Genomic DNA, 21,147 nt, shown 5'->3' with positions numbered 1-21,147 from the left:
AGACAAGCTGAACAGGAAACCACGGGGCTTTACGCCCGTGAGTAGTTCTCGCGAGATTACGAAACAACAAGGCAGAGAAAATGGAAGGCTGTGCTAGCTAGCTAGCTGGTTAGCTGAGCGAATCCAATAATAACTGGAAACAAAACGTTCATATGCAAGGTACGCATTCGGTTTTAGTGACGGTGTTCATTTACTTTCGTACAACATGTGACTCTTGTGTGGGCAGCGTTGGAGACACTTATCTCCGTAGCGTGTCATAGCTCACAGTGTAGGAGCTAGCTTCTAGCTAGCTAAATGAGGTGCAAGAGAACAATGTCAGGACAACTACTATCTCTAAGAAGTAACTCTGGAGTGTTTGCATCGTTGCACAAGAAGGACGTTTCATGTATACACTTCCATAGCTGCCTGAGATCTAGTAGTGACTAGTGAGGGTGGTTGTTTCGTTTCTTACAGTACATTCAGAGTACTTGGACCCTATGGACTGCAGTGCACACATAATTATCACTCCTGTTCACGAGTCTTTGCAAAAATGCACACCAGCACTGCATTTGCACCAGACATATTATGGGTAAAATCCTAATGTCCTAACACACCTGCCAACCGTGAAATAGTTTTCAACACATACAAACATTCTTTGTAAATAACGCAGCTGGATAAGGCGGTTAGTAATCGCTCAATTGAGGATTTACATGTACTAGTAACAACGCGGTCTACAGCATATTTAAGACCATATTGCAAAAACGGAACATTATAACCTTTTTGATGTATGGCTGTTGTATTTGACCATATTTGTTTTAGTTCACTGGCCCTAATGAAACGTTGATTAAATGCATGTTGTATGAAGTAGATGTACAAGCTTTTCTAGTAACTTTCCATGTGGAATAGATGGCCATTTCTGCATTTTCATGTAGCAGTTGTTGATAATATTATAAAATAAAAATGTACAGTTAAATGGAAAAAAAGGTTAAAAGGAAAAGCCTACTATTTACTCATAAACTAATGTGGATGATTTGGTGAAAATTAGGCTTTGGCAGCCATTTCCTCATTGCTTGCAAAAGTACATATTTGTTCTGCATTTATCCATCATCTTACTTGCAAAATGATTAATATGTACTAATAAATTACATCCTATGTTTTTCGTAGCTACCAACACATGTCAAAATGGATCCAATGGAAGATAACAACATCAATGATTATAATTATGGTAAAATACATAATTTTTTCAATTTATATATCTGTCTTTGTTAAGCACTTTGGGTTGAAGCTTGCTTTTTAAAGTGCTATATGCATGAAACTTGATTTTCTTAGATGGGCTGACTGGTGCTAAGATACACATGAAAACGTTTTTAGCTCGGTTAACCCTTTTTGTCTCTGTCTTTCTTTAGAAGAACAGCGAGAAGAGGCTGGTTCGAGTGTTAGGCCGACCATGTCTCAGGTTAAAAAGTCCTGGGGCTTCAGACGGACAACAATCGCCAAAAGGGAGTTCTTGGATGAAGTTGGAGACCTAACAAGCAATCCTCAACCCGTACGCAGAGCCAGAGGTTGTAGAGCCAACCCAACACCCCAGCCCTCTCCAGAAACCCAGAGAGTTTCCCGTGGAACCAGGAGTGTAATAGATGATCTCGAGTGGTCTGCCCCATCGTCACCGGTATCAGAGGAGAGCAAGCCCGCCTCCGAAGCCTCAGCAGGAGGGAGCCTTGACCCCAGCTCATGGCAAGATTGCGGGTCTGCCTTCCACACTGCTTTCTCACTGCTTGGTGGAGGTGAGGGTTTGGCACTGGACATGTCAAACACACTGGCAATCCCTGACATTTTGGAAGTCACTGACTCCCTTGAAGCCTCGCCACCCCAACTCATAGAAGAAACGGAGGTGCCTGATGATAATGAATCTACTGATGAGATGGAAATCTCGCAGCCTGTTGCACCTGACAATGTGGCAGGAGGAGAAAATGATGACGTTGTTCTGATATCTAGTCAGGAAGAGGACAGTGATGATATGACTCTGATGCAGATAGCTTCAAAAGGCAGACAGGGAGACACAAGAGGTAGAGGGGGGAGAGGGGGGAGAGGTGGAAGAGGAAAGGCCAGAGGAAGGGGGAGAGGCAGAGGAAGAGGTAGAGGAAGAGGTAGAGGACGGGGCAGAGGGAGAAGCAAGGCAGTGGCGCTTCAATCAAGGATTATTGATGAAGAGGACAACGACAATGAGCTGGTGGTAGTCAATCCCGCTGATCAGATGCTGCAGCAATTTCAAGACAAAGACAATGATCCACAAGATCCTGCTGAAATAGTGATATCCTCTGCTAACTCTGACATCACTCTGAGTCCCACTCAGCAATCTAGCTCAGACTGCATAATCATAGACACTGATTTAGACCACATTACTGATATGACTTCTGGCCAGTACGCTGATGCACCAGAAGAGGAGAAGAAAGAAGATAATAATGTAGAAGAGTTTTCACGAATATTAGATACAGACGGCTCTGATTCCAATGCGCTGTACTGCATCTGTCGGCAGAAGCTAGATAAAAGGTATATTCTGGTAACAACATCTCTGGGGCATTGGGGGTTTGCATACCTCAACCATCTGTCGGTTTCACTTCCTGATCTCTGCTGTTTTCTTCTAGGTTCATGATCTGCTGTGACATTTGCCAGGATTGGTTTCATGGCGAATGTGTTGGTATCAGTGCAACACAGGGTCGTAAGATGGAGAAGAAAGGGCAAGAGTACGTGTGCCCCCCTTGTACTACATGGAAGAAGCTCCATCTCCTACCAGAGCCTCAGCCTGAGCTTAGCTTTCCTGAATGCTTGACGCTAAGTCCACCCAGTGAAGAACAGGAGGAGCACCAGGAGCAGAAAGAACTCAAGGTTAGAATTTCATTTTGATTGTGACTGATCTCCAGATGGCTCGTTATCCTTATGCAGTGTTCACACCTACACAACCAAGGGAGTTTTTGCATTGCTTACTCACACAAGTCTCTGGTTTCAGGAGACTTTGTCTGCGGTTGAGCAGCAGCAGCAGCAGCAGCAGCAGCAGCAGCAGCAGCAGCAGCAGGAGAAGGAGGAGGATGAGAAGGAGAAGGAAAAGAAGGACGAGGAGAAGGACGAGGAGAAGGCTCCTGTGATGATGGCAACGCTTGAGCCTGATGCTGAGATGGAGACAGGCAGCTCTCTTCCTCTGTGCATTGGACCCGAATGCTCCAAACAAGCCCTACAAGACTCTGTTTACTGTGGCACTGACTGCATCCTGCAGCACGCCGCCTTCACTATGAAGACTCTTTCTGTTCCTAAAGTGCCCAAGCCCAGAGGACGGCCTCAGAGAAAAGCTGCCACTGCCAAACCCAACCCAACGGTAAGTTCTTTATAACATGGACACAGAGAAATTGAGAGAGACTTTAAAGGTGTATAGCAAATTGTTTTCTTATTTAGTCTTTTCTCATTTCTGTCTGATTTAATGTAAATATTTGTTATAGTATGAACTACCTTTTCATTTTTTAACCTAAGCCAATATATTCCTCACAGGGTCAGAGGTCGGGTCGGATGTCAAAGAGATTAGCAGTAAATGCTGAGGAACGTGAAGAGGAGGATGTGAAGGAAGATGATGGAGGGCAGGAGGAGGCTGTGTCTCACTTAGCCTGCGACCCCAGTCTCACAGAAGTTCAGGCCACTTCCATACCATCGTCTAAGTTTTACACAGCGTGTATGTACCGTTCGCTACTCATACACATTCAGATCACACAGCAGTTTATACACCATGCACAAAAGGCCTCTTTGGCGTTTCAGATTTTCCTCCCTATTTGAATCCTAGCACTACGTAACACAATCACACACACACACACACACACACACACACACACACACAAATACACACACACACACACACACACACACACACACACACACACACACACACACACACACACACACACACACACACACACACACACACACACACACACACACTTTCTCTCTCTGTGATGACTGATAAGTAGCAGGGGTCAGCATTGGGGTAAGTATGCTCACTTTTATAGTTATTCTTTTGACTCTAAATGCCCAAAATGTGTCTCAACTTGTCAGGATTCAAGGATTCACATAAACCTGTCTCATAACTGGTTTAACTAGTAACTACAACACAAAGCGAATGTGTTTCGGGGAGTTCTGGTAGGCAGGGTGATTTTCTACAATTTGGTATCATTTTATTGAAACACTGCTCCGATGTTCATTCCGATGGACTTTGCAAAGGTCTAGCAAACTCAAAAGGTTCACACTGAAGAATATGCGCTGCAGAAGTCCTTCACTGAATGATGCAAACCAGCTGGAAAGAGCTTAAGTTGGTAACAAGGAAGTCATTTCACATCAACACACTTGGCAACAGTCTATTACTTCAGAAACATGCCTCGCACTGTGACATAAGCTGCTGGTGTTTGACCGTGTGAAGAATGATTTAGATTCAAGGTTTTGGATGTGTTCATCACTATAACCTGCCGTGCACATAAAGCAGTGTGTTTTCGCATTCTTATGCATGAAGATGCTCACATACACAACATTATTCATTGTTTGAAATGTTGAACCCCATCACGCCACACATTATATTCTCTTAAAATCAATTTTGCCAACTTCAATATCTGATTATTAAAATAAGTTAGACAACCTTAAGTCCTATCTCAGATGTGTAGACACATAAAAACCTTTTTAATAGATTTTTCTTCCAACATTAAAAACTCGCACTAGGATCTGCATTCTCCATTTTATTACAGACTGCATGCCTAAAATAATTCTAAGTGTGTATTTATTTCTCAATATGTAAGAAATGAATTCCCTTATTGTTTTAGAACAAAGAATTTCTTAACTTCTCTAAATATAATAGCCATCTCCAGACGTGTTTTTCAAACCCCCATGTTCAATCACCAGCAATTTCTCCCGATTGTCAGCATAATTATTAGACGTCCTATGCCTCTATGAGGCAAGATCCTTTTTTTTTTTTTTGCAATTGCAACTAAGTTGCATTTCACAATTTTCCTTGTCACTCGGTCATGCTCAAACAACTTTCCACGTATCAGAGAAAACGTTTGCATCATATTACAACTTACAGTGCCTTATCCATCAACACCAACAAGCAAACAGAAACACTGTGATTTCAGAAACAAACAGAAACACTGACATTAGCTGGGATAGGATTTTGAATGAAAAAGAACTGGGCATCTGGTGAGGAGGAGGAGGAGGATGAAGATGAATTGAGTGCTCCAGAGACTCAGTGGGGACTGGAGGATTCATCAGTGCAGGTGCTTGGAGGAAGTTTCACCTGGACTTCACCGAACAGCGGATGGGAGATTGTGTCACAATTCCATGAAGATGATTTGGAAGTGTCAGCCTGCCTTGTGCTGCATTCCTCCGAGCCTCTGAGAAAAACCTGGCCCCCTCCTGCAAATGAAGAAAGAGAACAGTTGAATTCACATGCAAGCTAGAGACTAGGGAAAGACATCATTTTGGTCAATGAGTGTGGGTATAGTGGTTAAATAACCCTTTGTGGGTTTTATTAAGTCAGATTTTATTCCATTAATAGCTTGAAAATAATATAATACATTTATGCTATAGTCTGAACCCCTTCGTTTTTCGTTTACACTCGCATATGCATCCATTTATATTCATACAAACAGCAGGGAACAACATCTCTGTCTTCTGAAACACATTCATTTGCTTTTCTTTTGAATGCTGACCTGGGGTCAGCTTCTTCTTCCTTCTCCCACTACTGTGGAATTTACAAACTGAACAAAAGCCATCAAACCTTACACTTACAAATACACTTCACAAACAAATGTATTCAATATAAAGGAACCTAAAGAGGACCGAAGGTCTATATCAGAATCAGCTTTATTAGCCACGTCTGTGTACATATAAGGAATTTGACTCGTGACGATTTTTATGTTGCTCTTATTGTAATTTCACACAGTTCCAACTATATAGAATAAAAACAAAGATAGGAACAAATAAACACTAGTTACAACAGTTATCTACTAACAAATAGGTCAGAATAGAAAATGTATATACATTTGTATAGTTTACTGATACAGAGATTTACGCATAACACATTGGTTTAAAAGGCCATAGCCAAAGGACTATAGTTTTTTTGATACAAATATCAAGATGTTAGGAACTTTAGTACGTTTGGATCAATACTTGGACATGAATCACAACACACCACTACTACTACTACTACTACTACTACTACTACTACTACAATAATAGAAATACAAATGATAAAGGGAAGACTACTTAAATGAGAAATCCATTTACAAAAGTCCAGCAGTCCATCTTGGTGATCACCTGTTGCATTCACTCCTGCTTGACGCCTCAATGATCCTCTGAATGTGGAGCTGTGGGCGCTGCCACATCTCCAGAGAAGGTCCTAGAGCTGCTCGACTCACTGCAGGCAGAGGTCCCGTCTCCAGCTGTTGGGTTGCAGGTTGTCTCACATGTTCACAATGGGTTTGAGATCAGGATCCAACGAGCAGTCCTCAGGGCAGGTGTTGCCTGATGAATGGTGGTGTTTTTTGAGTCGCTGCACAATTTCATCCCTGCATCACTTGACATCATGGATAAAGTGACCAAAACTTAAAGATATGGCTTTTTGAAGAAGACAAAATGTGTTTATTGCTCCTGAGGCACCTCAAAGTCATCCTCAGGGAGAATGTCAAGTAGCAAGTCTTGGTGTCTTACTGTAATGCAGGTGGTAGTTTGAGTCAGTAAGTAGTTTTCTCCATCCTGGTCGATAGTTTACAACATTTCCACATCCTTGATAACAGATTTCCTTAAAATCCATCCAACAAAAGAATGCAAAGTTTGACCTTGAAATATGAACATTTACAGTATGTTTAAAGAACATGATCAGTATGAGATTACTAGTCATTGGAAGAGTGAGTTTGGGGTTTGAATCATAGTTTAATTTCAATTTCTGCTCGACACTCCAAGGACCCATAAGCACAAGGCTGGACGACACACACAGTCTGTAGCGCTGGAGTTGCCTTCAATGATAACCCGGTCTCAGTTGCCCCACGTCTGTTTTGTTTAGTTAACCTTCCTCTTGGGACTGTGATGAAAGCTATTCCATAGAGCAGCATGCCTTCTTTTTTAAAGTATATTAAAGGTCCCATGTCATGGCCATTTCTACTGATCATAATTCCATTGTTGAGGTCTACTAGAATAGATTTATATTGTGCAATTTTCCAAACTCACATTGGTTTCTCATACAGCATCTCTGTATAGTATGTGTATTCACCAGGTATTCACTCTCTGTCCTAAACGGCTTGTTGGAGCTCCGGCCCCCCCCTCCCTGTGAGCCCAGTGTGCTCTGATTGGTCGGGACGTTGCGAGGCTCGCTGCTCAATGATCTGGCTTACTGGTGTGGTTTCCGGGTCGGCGATACAGCGGGACAGCGCGAAACTCATCCTGAGCACACACAAACACTCACAGCCGAAGTAAAAACAATAAGCGTGGCTTGATATTGAGTAAGAAAAAGGTTTATAAACGCTGTGAGAATGGGTCTGCGGAGAGCATTTCTCCGCGATCCCAACTCGTCTATTACCAACCAGGGAGCTCTATGCAAGTCAATGGGACTCCCTGTTAGTTGAAAATGTACGCTAAAGGTCCTGGTGTGTGAGGAGCTCCGCGGATTGGTCCATTTTGGTTCCCGGAAGAAACAAATGGGAAAAGAGAAATCTCCAACGAGGCGTTTTGGGGCAGCATAGACAGGTCTTTTCTGTGTTAGAGTTTTACTCGCTACAGGGTGTACTACAGAGTTTTTGATATATCAAAACATTACTAGTTAGAGGGAATTGCAATTGAACCTTTTTACTAAAATTGTTTAAAATTAAAGGTGGGGTAGGTAAGTTTGAGAAACCGGCTCGAGATACACTTTTTGTTATATTCCATGGAATGCTCTTAACATCCCGATAGCAATGAATATCTTAAGTGCTTTGACAAAAAATCCATTAAAAAATGTCATCTGTGGAAGCCGTAATACTGTAAAAAGCACGACCAATCATTTTAGCCGGCCCGGCTAAAATGACTGGATGGCCTACCTGCCTGTCAGCCTTCCATCTGTGCACAAACTTATCTCGTGCCCTCATTGGTCATGTGCGCGTTCGTGTGTGTTGGAGGAGGGGCTCTGTAAGGAAGTGGGAGATTTGTTCCAGCTGTGTATTTTCAAATTCTAGCGATCTCGAGCTGGTTTCTCCAAAATTACCTACCCTACCTTTAATCAATAATGAATTATGAAACTAAAGCTACGGAGTAAAAGTAAAAGAACATTTTGGTCCTTAAAGTTAGAATAAATGTTTTACCATGGCAGCTGTGAATACCATGGAATACTCATTGAGTTGCAACAATGAGGCGTCATTCGTAAAAGTCTAGCGAATACATAATACTCATCACCTCTCAATGTTTGAATTACGATAAGGGCAAGTGAGTCGGTTTCATTTTCACACATACATCAAGTTGCAACATGGTTGTAATTGCTGTCAGTCATTCTTCATCCAAAAATGGCAGAATATGCGTTTAAAAACTCTTAAATCGATTGATTTCTTGCCTTTCCCAGTTTCTTGTCATATTCAAGTGAATATTTTTGGGTTTTGTACTGATGCAACATGACATGTATTCAAGACCTCACTTTAGACTTTTGAGAAAGAAGGATTGACATTTTTCACTATTTTCTTATATTTCAGGCTAAATGGAAAACATTGTAGATTAATCCTTAATCAAATTGAAAATAATCATTAGTTTCAGCCCTTATCAGAATATATTAAAAAAATGTTTTAAAGTCAGAATCATTAAAGGTGGGGTAGGTAATTCACTTCAGAAACACTTTTTGTTATATTCCATGGAATGCTCTTAACATCCCGATAGCAATGAATATCTTAAATGCTTTGACAATAAATACATACAAAAATGTCATCTGTGGAAGCCGTAATACTGTAAAAAGCACGACCAATCATCTGAGCCGGCCCGGCTAAAATAACTGGATGGCCTACCTGCCTGTCAGCCTTCCATCTGTGCACAAACTTATCTCGTTCCCTCATTGGTCATGTGCGCGTTCGAGTGTGTTGGAGGAGGGGCTCTGTAAGGAAGTCTGAAGGAAGGGGCAGATTTTTTTCGGCTGGGTAGTTTCAAATTCTAGCGCACTCGAGCTGGTTTCTCCATTCTTACCTACCCTACCTTTAAGGGCTCCAGACACAACACAGAAATGCTTTAATCTTATCCTCTAAGTCACAGTTTCCTCACCTTTGTGGTTAAGTGCAAACTTTTATCGATTCACAGAAGAAACGGAGTGGGAGATGATGACTGGGGGACCAACAGTACATTCTTTCACTGGTACTCCTATCAAAGAAATATTTTCAAAACCCGATCTCATTCATTTAGAAGAGTTTGTTTTCATTTATTTGCCTTCTTGTATATCGCTCTACGGGGAGGGACACAACACGTTTAAAAAATACTTAGCGTTTTAAATGTAATTCTCCAAATGTGTTGTTTATCGGCTCAAAAGATTTGAGCTGATAACAGCTAAATCTACACATTGAAATGAATGTAGCAGTGAGTGAAATGAGTTCCTCTCTTCTCGCCCCCAACTTTCAGTGGGAGCTGCTGTTGCAAAGAGCCACTTCTTTCTGCTTCATTGTCTTCCACTTCTGACTTCAGCTGAACTCTAAATGGTTATTGAAATGAAACTTGAGTCATAATCGGTTTCATTCAAGAAAAAAACACAATGAAACCCAACCGAGCAACAAAGTATTCCCATCATGGACACATTGAAACTGACCAGCAGGCCCATTGAACTGTTTTTTCTTTACAAACTGTTACCCTGATTTATGAAACCCACAGGTGGCTTTTTGAACACTCAAAACTCTTGGGTGCATTCACATAAAGCCAATGTATTTTTACATGGGTGTGATGGTATGATTGTATCAGATGAAACCATTTGACAGGGTTGATCGAAGCTCCCTGAGGCCTGTTGACCTATTTCGAGCTGTTTTAACATAATGATTAATCCACTCATATAATGCTTGGTGTGAAGTTCTGTCATGGTCAATCAAGATAAGATCTACCCATTCACGTATGTCAGTATTGGTAAATTCCTTAATAGGACACTAGTTTTCTTAGTAGTGACACAAAATGCGCTATTTAATTTATTCTTGATTAAATAATGTCTTTCTTATGTCATTATTTACACTACAGATTAGACTTTGAGTGCAGTGACCACATGATGTGGTACAACAGACATGGGAGAGGCATGTGATTTCTGTTAGTTTCAGTGACTCAAGTAAGAGGTCCCTTTGGGATAGTGTTGTTATTTGTTTCACTGTCAGTGCTCACATAATAGCATGTGTATGTTTTAGGATTTTCAGCCAACATCTATTTTCATTTCTCCTCCTTTGCAGGTGTTTATCTCTTTAAAACTCCATTATTACAGTTGCTTCATAACGTGCTCTCAAAGCTTGTATCTCCTATGCATATTTCCGGCAGACTAATCATTTCAATACCTCAGTATTTAATTGTGAAACACAAGCACCCTCTACTGGCCAAACAAATAATGTGCAACCACAAAGAAAACAACTGACATTCCCAGCATTACACCACAGATTCTAAGATACCAACTCATTTTAGTGCAGCTCTTGACAGGCACACTCTTCAACTTGGAACAACAACCATTACAAATGGTATTGTGTTTTCGAATCCAACCATACAGTGAATTGTCCCTAAAGTGAAATGTGTTGTGAACCATGCAGCACGGTGTCATGAAAGATCTAATCATTGCTTCCACTTTCAGTTGATACGTGACTGACCCCATCGTGTTGCCTTTATGTTTCCTTAAGTGAGCCTTATAGTGATTTTATTGACTGACTTTCTTCTGCATCACCACGAACACATTTTTAGTAAGGGTGAAAAGATGGAGAGTCAACATAAATCCAAACAGTCATTTTATAAAAGGGGAATTCCTATATCTTCGCCCACAGACATTCAAAAGTATTTGACAGTGAGCTTTACTCGCTAGTGAAATAGACATGTAGGATATAATGTTACCAAAGGTAAAGGAAACAAAATAACTTTTTGGGAAATGTGCTAATTTGTCCTTCTCAGTAGAAGTTACATGAGAAGATTGATACCACTGTCAATGTATTTTTGTGTAGCAAGTAGCAAGTTAGCTCGGTGCTTCAGGAGATTAATGTTATCCAATGTATCGTAAATTACTGAATGGATTATCCCAAAAAGATGGTTAATTAGTGAGTTTTTTGGGCACATATTGCATTGAGACACTGTTTTTTAGTATTGACTGGTGAGCTAGGATAACATTACATAATCCTGTCTCCAGCTTCATATTTGCAGACATGATCAAATGATGAAACTTTTGGCGGGAAAACAAACACGTGTATAGAGTGCTACAGGAATGAGCCCTAAATCCTGGAATAAAGTAAGGATTTCAGCACTTTCAGTTCTCTGGCCTCAAAGAAAATGGGATTTTTGAATGCCTGAAAAAAGGTCTATGGTCAACACGACATTTTGACATTCTGACATTCAGCAGTAATACAGCAGTAAATACCACCTTTTACATTTTCTTTTTATTAGTCAATTTATTGAACATGTTGGAAACAAAACAAACAATAATAATTATTATCATAACAAAGAGAAGGTATATAAAAAAATAATTCTCAAATAGTTTCCGTCATGTTCAAAATGTTGAAGCTTTTACGTGTCTTAAAGAAGGCAGTTGCTAACACTGGTCCACCATTAGCTAAATGGGAGTTACATGAGTTATGCAACCGTAATAGTTTGCCTTATAGTAGCTTTTTACTTCTGGTGATTGAATTTACACCTTATTATTATTTCTAATAATGAATATCGTCATTATCATAATGATTATATTTCTGAGCTCGTTATCCACAGAGCTTGTTTCCTGCTATACTCCAAAATCAGATGGACAAATCCTATTGGCTTTTTAAGTAGGGAAACAGTTGGATGTTAACCTGCTGGGTTGGCCAACAATAATTAACTAATGTTGGTTCAGGAATTACATGCCATGGAGGATGAAGTGTTCTTTTTTTGGGGGGGGCGGTCGTTCACTTTGGGAGTGTGCTTTTCCCGAATATTTAACTGTCTTAAATGTTTTGTAGATTCTATTTTAAGAGTGTATTTTAGCCGCTCTAATGAAGTGGCTATAGATGGCAATGACAGTCTGTTAGTCAGTGACTCAACCACTTTGGTCCTGACTGCAATATCTCAGCAATTATTGGATTGGATTGGATTTAGACACATTTGTGAGATGGACTTTAAAGGTAAAGACAGTTTGTAAATGCAATCTGTAGCTTTGAATGTTTAAAAAAAAAAAAATGTGGCATTGTTAGGCTATTCACACACTGTAGTCATTGCCATTTTAGAGAAAATATAAAATGTTCACACATGAAAGCAAGTGACCAAATGCAGAGCTAAAGCGAGGGAAGTGGAAACCTACTGTTCCTGGCTAATTTGATTTGGGCAAATTAATTTGTTAAAGTGGAAATGTGGTTTATCTGGTAAAGGTTAATACTACAGATCAGAACATGACGAGTTCTGATCTGTTGTTGATTTGTTAGTATCTAAATTACTGACTTTAAGACTGAATTTATATTTGTTTCGCTTAACAAATAAAAGATGGGAGCAGAAATTCAAAGGTCTGAAACCAGGCTTTGTACCTATACTCAACACAAGGAAATGAATGTTAAATGTTTGAGAACAAGTTCAAGGTGTAAGATATTTCAATTTTGTTGTCATTTTATTCTTAGGCAAGGCAATGCAAGGCAAGTTTATGTAGCACCTTTCAACACAAGGCAATTCAAAGTGCTTTACAAAAATGAAAGACATTAAGAAAATGGCATTTAAAAACAGTCATTAAAAAGCAAAGATAATAAAATAAACATTAAAAGAAAAAATACATGGATAAAAGTTACCGTGCAGTTTAAGATGTGAATAGCTCAATTAAAAGCAGCGGCAAAAAGAAAAGTCTTCAGCCTGGATTTAAAAGTAGTAAGAGTTGCAGCGGACCTGCAGGTTTCTGGGAGTTTGTTCCAGATATTTGGAGCATAATAACTGAACGCTGCTTCTCCATGTTTAGTTCTGACTCTGGGGACAGAAAGCTGACCAGTCCCTGAAGACCTGAGAGATCTGGATGGTTCATAATTTAGCAGTAGGTCAGACATGTATTTTGGGCCTAAACCATTCAATGCTTTTTAAACCAGCAGCAGTATCACAGAAAACGGCAAAGCCGCAATCGCTAAGCATCCAAGTCTCAGAGGTTATATTCTGCAAGAAGGGTCTCCTCTTCAAATATATGTACGTTTTAGAAAAGAAGAAAAGCTATTAAATATATAAAACATCATACTCCATCAAATCTTTCATTGTGAACAGTAACTCATAAAAGAGACAATGGCGCTGCTCATAATGTATACCTAAAGTGTTATTAACACATATAAAGAGAACAGTGCTTTGATAAAAGATACATGCTGTTGGGATTAGAGTTATGTCATCATATACTCAACATCTTGAGTACAATCCAGCAAAACACAAAAACACAATTGATGTGTACATTGAATATATTTTCAAACAGAGGGATCCGTTTGGGGTGTAACAGTATTTAATATCAGTGTTTATTAGAGTTAGCAACAGAGAACAGTTTTGGTGTTTGGACCCGATCGATGCCTGGCTTCTAAATTAAACGTAGGTCCATATGATGAGAGATACATCAGGATACCAGGAGTGGAAAGGCTGCTGGCGGTGGTGGAGTAAAGCCAGCAGGTGGTTAATGAAATCTCAGTTGAATCACTTCGAGGAGATGGTGGGCTGCACAGTAGTAGGTCTGACAGAATTGCTGTGATATTTAAAGAACAGCATCTAAGGACTGATTGGCTGCAAGAAAGATAATTGTGTCTAACCATGGTGGCGTCAGGGTAGTGAATGACGTGTCACAGAAGATTAGAGTGAGAGGAACTGGCAGAAATTCACCCTCAGAGGAAAAAATGCAAAAAATGAAAGGAAAATATCTACCGAGTTGAAGCATCATTACTGAAGACCTAAAAGAAGAAAATGCATGTCATCATGTGAGAACTGCATTCATATAAATGATTTAGTTTGACTTTAGTTTGTTAATGTAAATATGAATTGAAAAGGTATTTTTGAAGAGTGTATACCGTAGTTTCATTGGTATGAAGAAAATGAGATTTTTCACACATTGAACAATTGCTTGAATAAAAAGAGTATAATATATATATATATAGTAAATAGTAAAATATATCGTATTTATATATACCACACATTTGTTACTTGACACACACACACACACACACACACACACACACACACACACACACACACACACACACACACACACACACACTCTCAAATCAGAATCATGCACAACTAAAGATTCTTAATTATTTTTACTTTTTCTTTTATAGGTACAGAAACTGATTTTAATATACTTTTTGAGCTTATTTACTCAGTTTTCCATTGGTTTAGTTGGTCTACCGGCCCACGGATGATGAACTAAAACATGATCATTCAATCTCTTCCTGTTTCCGGATCCATGAAAGGATGTTTCCCTGTTTTTCTTTTTACTACAATGCACTTTACATAATTAGTCCTTTTTGAATGGACAGCTTGTCACTGCCTTAGTGCCTTTTAGGCATGCTATAAAGTGACAAAGATGCGGACCTTCTTCCTACTATGATAGTTATCTGAGCACTTACATTAAAAGAGGTGCAGTGGGCAGCCCACACCACAGTTGACCTCATTTAATCTGAATGCACAATCCGCAAGTTCTCATGAATCAAAAACAGAGGATTAATTGAATACTTTTAATAAAGTATGACTTATTTTGGGTATACGCATAGGTGGAATACATAATTAGATTCTTTATTTAATTAAAACACTTATACAAAGTTGTTAAAATACTCCATTGCAAGTACAATTGGTTGAGTATAAGTGCATGTATAAAAATTACTAAATGCAAAAGATTGGCTCCTGGGAATGTAAATATTTTAAATTTCATTTGTAGCTGGTTGAGGTCAACTTGTTTTTTAATTTTGTAATAATTATTCATATTTTTTACTATTTTGTATAAATGACTACAGTAATATCTTTCAAATGAAAGGCAGTTCATTCCTTAATTTGTGAAGCTTCAAATATGGATGTTTTTACACATCTAAACAATTATAAACATATTTGCTAAATAATTACGACAAAGGATTAATCAACTACTAATTTGAGTTTTTCTTTTTCATATATTTTGTGTTAAAAAATCAACCCCTGTAAAGTAACTAGCTCTCAATAGGAGAATGGAAAATGACAGGTACCTCAAACCTTTAGAAAACACATAGGGTGAACACGCTTTAATTGGTGCTGAAGTAAATAAAATGTATAAAGTCAATACAGTCATTTAGCAATTAAGGAAGGTGGGGTAGGTAATTCACTTTAGAAACACTTTTTGTTATATTCCATGGAATGCTCTTAACATCCCGATAGCAATGAATATATTTAATGCTTTGACAATAAATCCATAAAAAAATGTCATCTGTGGAAGCCGTGGCGCTGTAAAAAGCCGGCCCGGCTAAAATAACTGGATGGCCTACCTGCCTGTCAGCCTTCCATCTCGTGCACAAACTTATCTCGTGCCCTCATTGGTCATGTGCGCGTTCGAGTGTGTTGGAGGAGGGGCTCTATAAGGAAGTCTGAAGGAAGGGGCAGATTTTTTTCGGCTGCATACTTTCAAATTCTAGCGCACTCGAGCTGGTTTCTCCATTTTTATCTACCCTACCTTTAAGGAAGAAAACATGTATATAAAACAATTTAATTTAAAAATATTAATTTAAAAGCAATGACAGTTAGGTCAAGAAGATAAGCAATTGAATCAAGCAATTGTCTCAGCAGTTATATAAATAATAAGGACAACTTAAGACTTTTGTTGAAGCATATTCAAAGTATGTAGGGACAAATAGGGAAAAGCTGATCTTTTTATCGCTAGGATTTTCTATCACCTGCGATGTGAGCCATGGAGTTATATAAATATGGACAGGAAATGGAGAAACAGCTTGTTAAACTATTCTAAGTACATTAAAGTCAAAGCATCTCCTTGCTGACTTGGATTTGGTGCTTCACATGAATTCTATTCATCTCAAAAACAGACAATAGATCCCATTTATCCATTTATTTGTAATCAAATATGCAATTTTCCTCATATGTATACAAATGATCTTACTACTGCCATATTTATCACAGGTTTGAGAACCAGAGAATACTTGTCATAAATGTCAAATGCATTCAACTATTATTCATATCCTTCAAATGGCCTTTACCTACTGCAAACAGAATAAAGAAGGATATTGCCAAGCAGGTGAATGTTGTTGCATCCTACGAGAGAACTGTGGAAGAAGATAAACATTTTAGTGATATTTCAAAATTGAAAGTCACTAGAGGACACAAGGAATAACTGCGAGAGTGCTTCCATAAACCGCACATTCGAGCCTTCACTGTAGGCGTGTTGTTCTTTTGAGAAGGGGATATTGATATTTATCTTTTACCCCTGAAACCCTTTGGTGAGTGAGGGTCTGTCAAATGTTTTACTGAGCTTTCTCATGAATATTGTTGGGACCTTTAAAGCACTTTAGCATGTAAAATAGGCCTAAAAGGTCATATTAACAAAGCCTTGATTTGAGAAATTAAACTTCGCAAAAACTTGAAGAAAAAATGAAAACGGATTATTATTTTAGGAAAGTTGATTTGCACATTGCATGAAGCAAAAATAGAAAAATCTGTTTCTGCTGCATCTATGTGTCTGTAACCATCAACATGACTGAAAGAATACCCCTTCCTACACCCTGGTATTGTCTGGCTGCTGACCAGGGTGTACCAGGCCCCTCTCCCAATGTCAGCCCATAGCCCTGTAAATTATAAGTCCCTTTTTTAATGGAAAGATAATAGTTTTAATTATAGCCATCCGATTTTTCAATACATTTCTAAAAACACCTTTTCTTGCACAAGTTGGTTTATGTCACAAAGATTAGATAGTCCTTCATATTTACACGATGCCTTGCTTTTCTTTTTTCTAACAGCTATAAAGGACAATGAACAGGTAGAGGCAGACAGTGAGGTTGCAACTTCTTCCAAACCACCTGCAGGTGAGACCTCGACTGATGTTGCCCCCTCTTCCCAGCCTGCCGCTGAGACACCATCGACACAGAGCCACTCTGAAGAACAGGCAAAGCAGCCAACCAACAGTGCAGTGCCTCAGCAGCAATCTGCCTATTCAGATCCCTCTATACCACCAAACCCAACAAAAACGAGTGTACCTCCTGCCCCACAATCCCCCTCCACCTCAGCTCCCAGACATCATGAAACAGGGGCTCTTATTGTCACTAAGACCGCGTACGTCATACCAAAGAAGCTCCCTGCCCCCCAGGCTCCGTCCAGCCACCTGTCAGCCTCAACGTCGGGCCAAAAGCCTTCTTCTGCCCCAACGCTGATGAACGAAACCAGAAATCTGCTGGTGCCCCCTGCACCCAGTGCTCCCTCCTCCAGACCCTCCCAGCCCAATACCCAGGTCAGACAGAGCATCCAGCGCTCCCTCATCAGCATCCTGTTCAAAAGGTGAGAACTGTGTAAGATTTGTATAAAAGTCCTATTATTTACACTTACAACATTTTACTAATATGACCTATTGCTGAGGGTTAATGCTGTGAATAGTTTTAGTATGTATAAAAAAAACATTATTTGATAAGCATGCAGGGTTGGGTCAGATTACTTTATAATGTAGTCAGTTATTGAAACACAACCCTCTGCACTTTTATAATTAGTCATTTAATCAATTTTTTAACAGATAAAACGTAATCAGGATATACTGTATATGTATTACTTAACTGAAAATGCTGCACTTTATAAAAAATATTAATATAGCCCAATATATATTTTTCACTTTAAACTACATTTGAGTGCAATGATGCAATTTTCTTTACTAACTGCGTTTGAATTTTTTAAGGGTGTGTGATTGTGAGGACTTGGAGATGCCCGAGAGTGACGTAGCAAAGCTTGTCTCAAGCATTGAGATGGAGATGTTCAACATATTTCGCAACACAGACAGCAAATACATGAACAAGTACAGAACTATTATGTTCAACCTGAAAGACCCAAAAAACAAGGTTTGTGTAATGTTGATAAAACCCATTTCTGTTTTGTGATCTCTATTCTACTTGCAATACAGCAAACATTTGCTAAGAGACATGTTTTTTTAAGTCATGTTATAGATACATTTTTAGAAAACTGACAGTCAGTTTTGGGTTTTCCTTAGGGCTTGTTGTATCGTGTCGTACGTGGAGAGATCAGTCCCTTCAGACTGGCCAGAATGAGCCAGAAGGATATGCAGGCTACCAAAGCATCAGAGCCAAGTGCAAAAGAAACTACAGAGGTAAAGTGTTATAGATATTAAACACAACAACCAAGACAGAATCAGGTATTGTGCTTCAACTTAAAGGATCAAGTTTTCAGAAGTGGTTATCTTTTGCTTTTTTGTATCTAGGTTAAGAATGCAGCTGCTAAAGCGACAAGTTTGTCGCAAAAGCCTGAGGCAGTGAAGGTGGATTTGCCAAGTTTGAATCCCACTAGACCTGCTAGAAGCACGGTGTGTACTTAAGGTGTTACTCCTGCACCTTATAAAAATAAATCCTGAAAGTACATGGATGTTATGATATCTTTGTGATTTAATTCTATTTGTGTCTGTAAAGTTTGCGTTCCAGGAACAAAAGAAAAACCTTCCTGCTCTTGCTCCCAAGACCAGAACAAGCCAGCCGAACCAGGGCAGTGCTGTACCAGATATTCTCTCCTGCATGCTGAAGGACACAACATCAGAGCACAAAGCTCATCTCTTTGACCTGAAATGCAAAATATGCACAGGTGAATTAAAAAGGGATTTCACTATTGCTATACAAAAACTTTGTAGAAATGATTTTCCAATGGCCACTTATTGTTACATTAAGTGTTTTAAATACATTCTTATTTTTTCCTGAAGGTCAAATGCTCGCTGGGGAAGACGAGGAACCGGCAAAGAAAAAACCCAAGATTTCTGAGACAAGAGATAAATATGAACCCTCTTGGAGAAAGTGTGCCGGAGATGACTCTCCTCTGAGGGCCCCACCTGACTCACCTGACATGGATTCTCCAACATCCCTAATGGATTATTCACCACGTCTTATCATTGATGCTCCAGCGCTGACTATCGTTGAATCCCCAGCGTCCCCTATAATGGACTCTCCAGCCTCCCCTGTCATGGAATCCCCTGCTTCCCCAACTCCAGACACTCCTAAAACGACTACACAAAAGAGATCCTACACACCAGTTGTGATCCCAGCAGTCTCCACAGTTACTATCACAAGGCGTGACCCCCGCACTGCCGCAAACAGGTCTTCTTGGTCTAGAGGCACATCCAGTCCAAGTAACACAACCAATAACCAATCAGTATCTTATTCTATTCGTCAAGAGACTACCTCTGCATCGCCCTCAGCACCAACGTACTTGGGACCACCAACAAAACCATTACCCAAGTCGATCTTAATGAAGCCATCATCCTCTGCTGATCCCAGACTCTATGGGACATCCTCAAGGTGGTTAAATAACATTATAATAGAATAACTCTTATTTTGTTTGTCAGGTGGTTTACATTTGAGACAAAATCAGCATCATGCGTGAATATGATTATCATTATGCTGTTGTGTTTTGTGTCCCAGGACTGTGATCTCTGAATCCCCAGCTGATGGTGAAACTTCCCAGTTCTTGGCTAAGCATGAGATAGTGTGGAAAGGCTTCCTAAACATGCTCTCTGTGGCCAAGTTTGTCACCAAAGGATATATGGTTTCAGGAACGGCTGAAAATCTCAAAGCGGTATAGTGGTGCACGATAATACATGTTATTGTATTGAAAAAGATCTGACATTATCAACAGTTGAGTTAAAGAAAATATATTTGCTTTTTTTCCCTTGTGTTTAGGATCTACCTGACACCATACAAATAGCAGGACGAATCCTGCCTCAAACAGTGTGGGACTATGTTGCAAAACTAAAGACCTCTGTTACAAAGGCAAGCAGTCGTTTTTCAATTCCTTTTGGTGTCTTGTACAATAGCATTGGATACCTATCAATATATCACGTTTATCATTTTTGTTTTCTGTTTATTAGGAGTTATGTGTGATCCGGTTTCACCCTGCAACAGAGGAGGAAGAGGTGGCCTATGTCTCCCTATTTTCCTACTTCAACAGCAGAGGTCGTTATGGTGTGGTCGCCAATGGCAGCCGTTCCATCAAAGATATATACCTTGTCCCACTAAGTGCAAAGGAATCAATCCCAACCATACTCCAACCTCTTGACGGACCAGGTGTGATAATCCTTTACATCTTAAAGTGGAGGATAACCTTTGGTATTTTTGGGCTATGTCAACACCTTCAATTACGAAACACAACAGCTTTGAGGCTGCTATAGCCCCATAAATGAATACATTTCCTGTTTTAATTATTTAAAGGTCTCCTATCATGCTTTTATACATAAATATGTGTCCCCGGTGTGTCAGGGAACTCACAAAGTGTCAGAAACTCTTTTCCTCCGTACCCAAATCGCTAAAAACGGCGGTACAACGGTGCTGATCCAGATTTGCTGCCGATATGACGTAATATCGGAAATGTGGGCTGGCTTTAGACCGACAGCCCTATCAGAAACGTCGCTATCAGAAACAATGCACGGTGTGTTTTGGACGTAATATGATCTTTGTTTACATTAGCAAGCATCGCTAACACTCAGCGCTAACCTGTACTGGAGAGAGTATGTGTAAAAAAGCAGGAAATAAAAAAAGGAACTCACCTTGTGGTTAACCCACAAGAGAAAAGGCATTTGAGCTCCATATTGTTTCAGATATAATCCTTGATGTGGTTTGGAACATGATGCGCCGATGCGCCGGTGAAGATGGCCGCATCGTCTTTGTGCTCCTCTCCAACTTTGCCCATTTTCGTATTTTGTACATATTTCTTTTACTTTTGCCGTTTTACTTTTAACATGGTTCGCAACATGCTAGCCGACCGCACCTACTCTGCCATACA

At 39.6% G+C, this 21,147-nt stretch overlaps 1 protein-coding gene across 2 annotated transcripts in view; it reads left to right on the top strand.

Moving 5' to 3' along the window:
• The first annotated feature begins 63 nt into the window (after nucleotides 1-63).
• Nucleotides 64-21,147, top strand: part of si:ch73-181d5.4 — a 34,257-nt gene continuing 13,173 nt past the window's right edge. For both annotated transcript variants that reach the window (XM_034126334.1, XM_034126333.1), the window contains exons 1-15: nucleotides 64-159; nucleotides 1,144-1,204; nucleotides 1,386-2,529; nucleotides 2,625-2,865; nucleotides 2,987-3,349; nucleotides 3,520-3,697; nucleotides 17,127-17,661; nucleotides 18,050-18,209; nucleotides 18,359-18,475; nucleotides 18,587-18,688; nucleotides 18,792-18,960; nucleotides 19,076-19,667; nucleotides 19,791-19,944; nucleotides 20,049-20,138; nucleotides 20,237-20,432. In XM_034126334.1, coding sequence (XP_033982225.1) covers nucleotides 1,162-1,204; nucleotides 1,386-2,529; nucleotides 2,625-2,865; nucleotides 2,987-3,349; nucleotides 3,520-3,697; nucleotides 17,127-17,661; nucleotides 18,050-18,209; nucleotides 18,359-18,475; nucleotides 18,587-18,688; nucleotides 18,792-18,960; nucleotides 19,076-19,667; nucleotides 19,791-19,944; nucleotides 20,049-20,138; nucleotides 20,237-20,432 — 4,084 coding nt within the window. In that variant the 5' untranslated portion in view covers nucleotides 64-159; nucleotides 1,144-1,161. The remainder of the gene's footprint in view (nucleotides 160-1,143; nucleotides 1,205-1,385; nucleotides 2,530-2,624; nucleotides 2,866-2,986; nucleotides 3,350-3,519; nucleotides 3,698-17,126; nucleotides 17,662-18,049; nucleotides 18,210-18,358; nucleotides 18,476-18,586; nucleotides 18,689-18,791; nucleotides 18,961-19,075; nucleotides 19,668-19,790; nucleotides 19,945-20,048; nucleotides 20,139-20,236; nucleotides 20,433-21,147) is intronic.

The sequence above is a fragment of the Trematomus bernacchii genome, unplaced genomic scaffold (genome assembly GCF_902827165.1).
Source record: "Trematomus bernacchii unplaced genomic scaffold, fTreBer1.1, whole genome shotgun sequence".
Classification (NCBI taxonomy): domain Eukaryota; kingdom Metazoa; phylum Chordata; class Actinopteri; order Perciformes; family Nototheniidae; genus Trematomus; species Trematomus bernacchii.
This window is presented reverse-complemented; position numbering and strand designations above follow the sequence as displayed.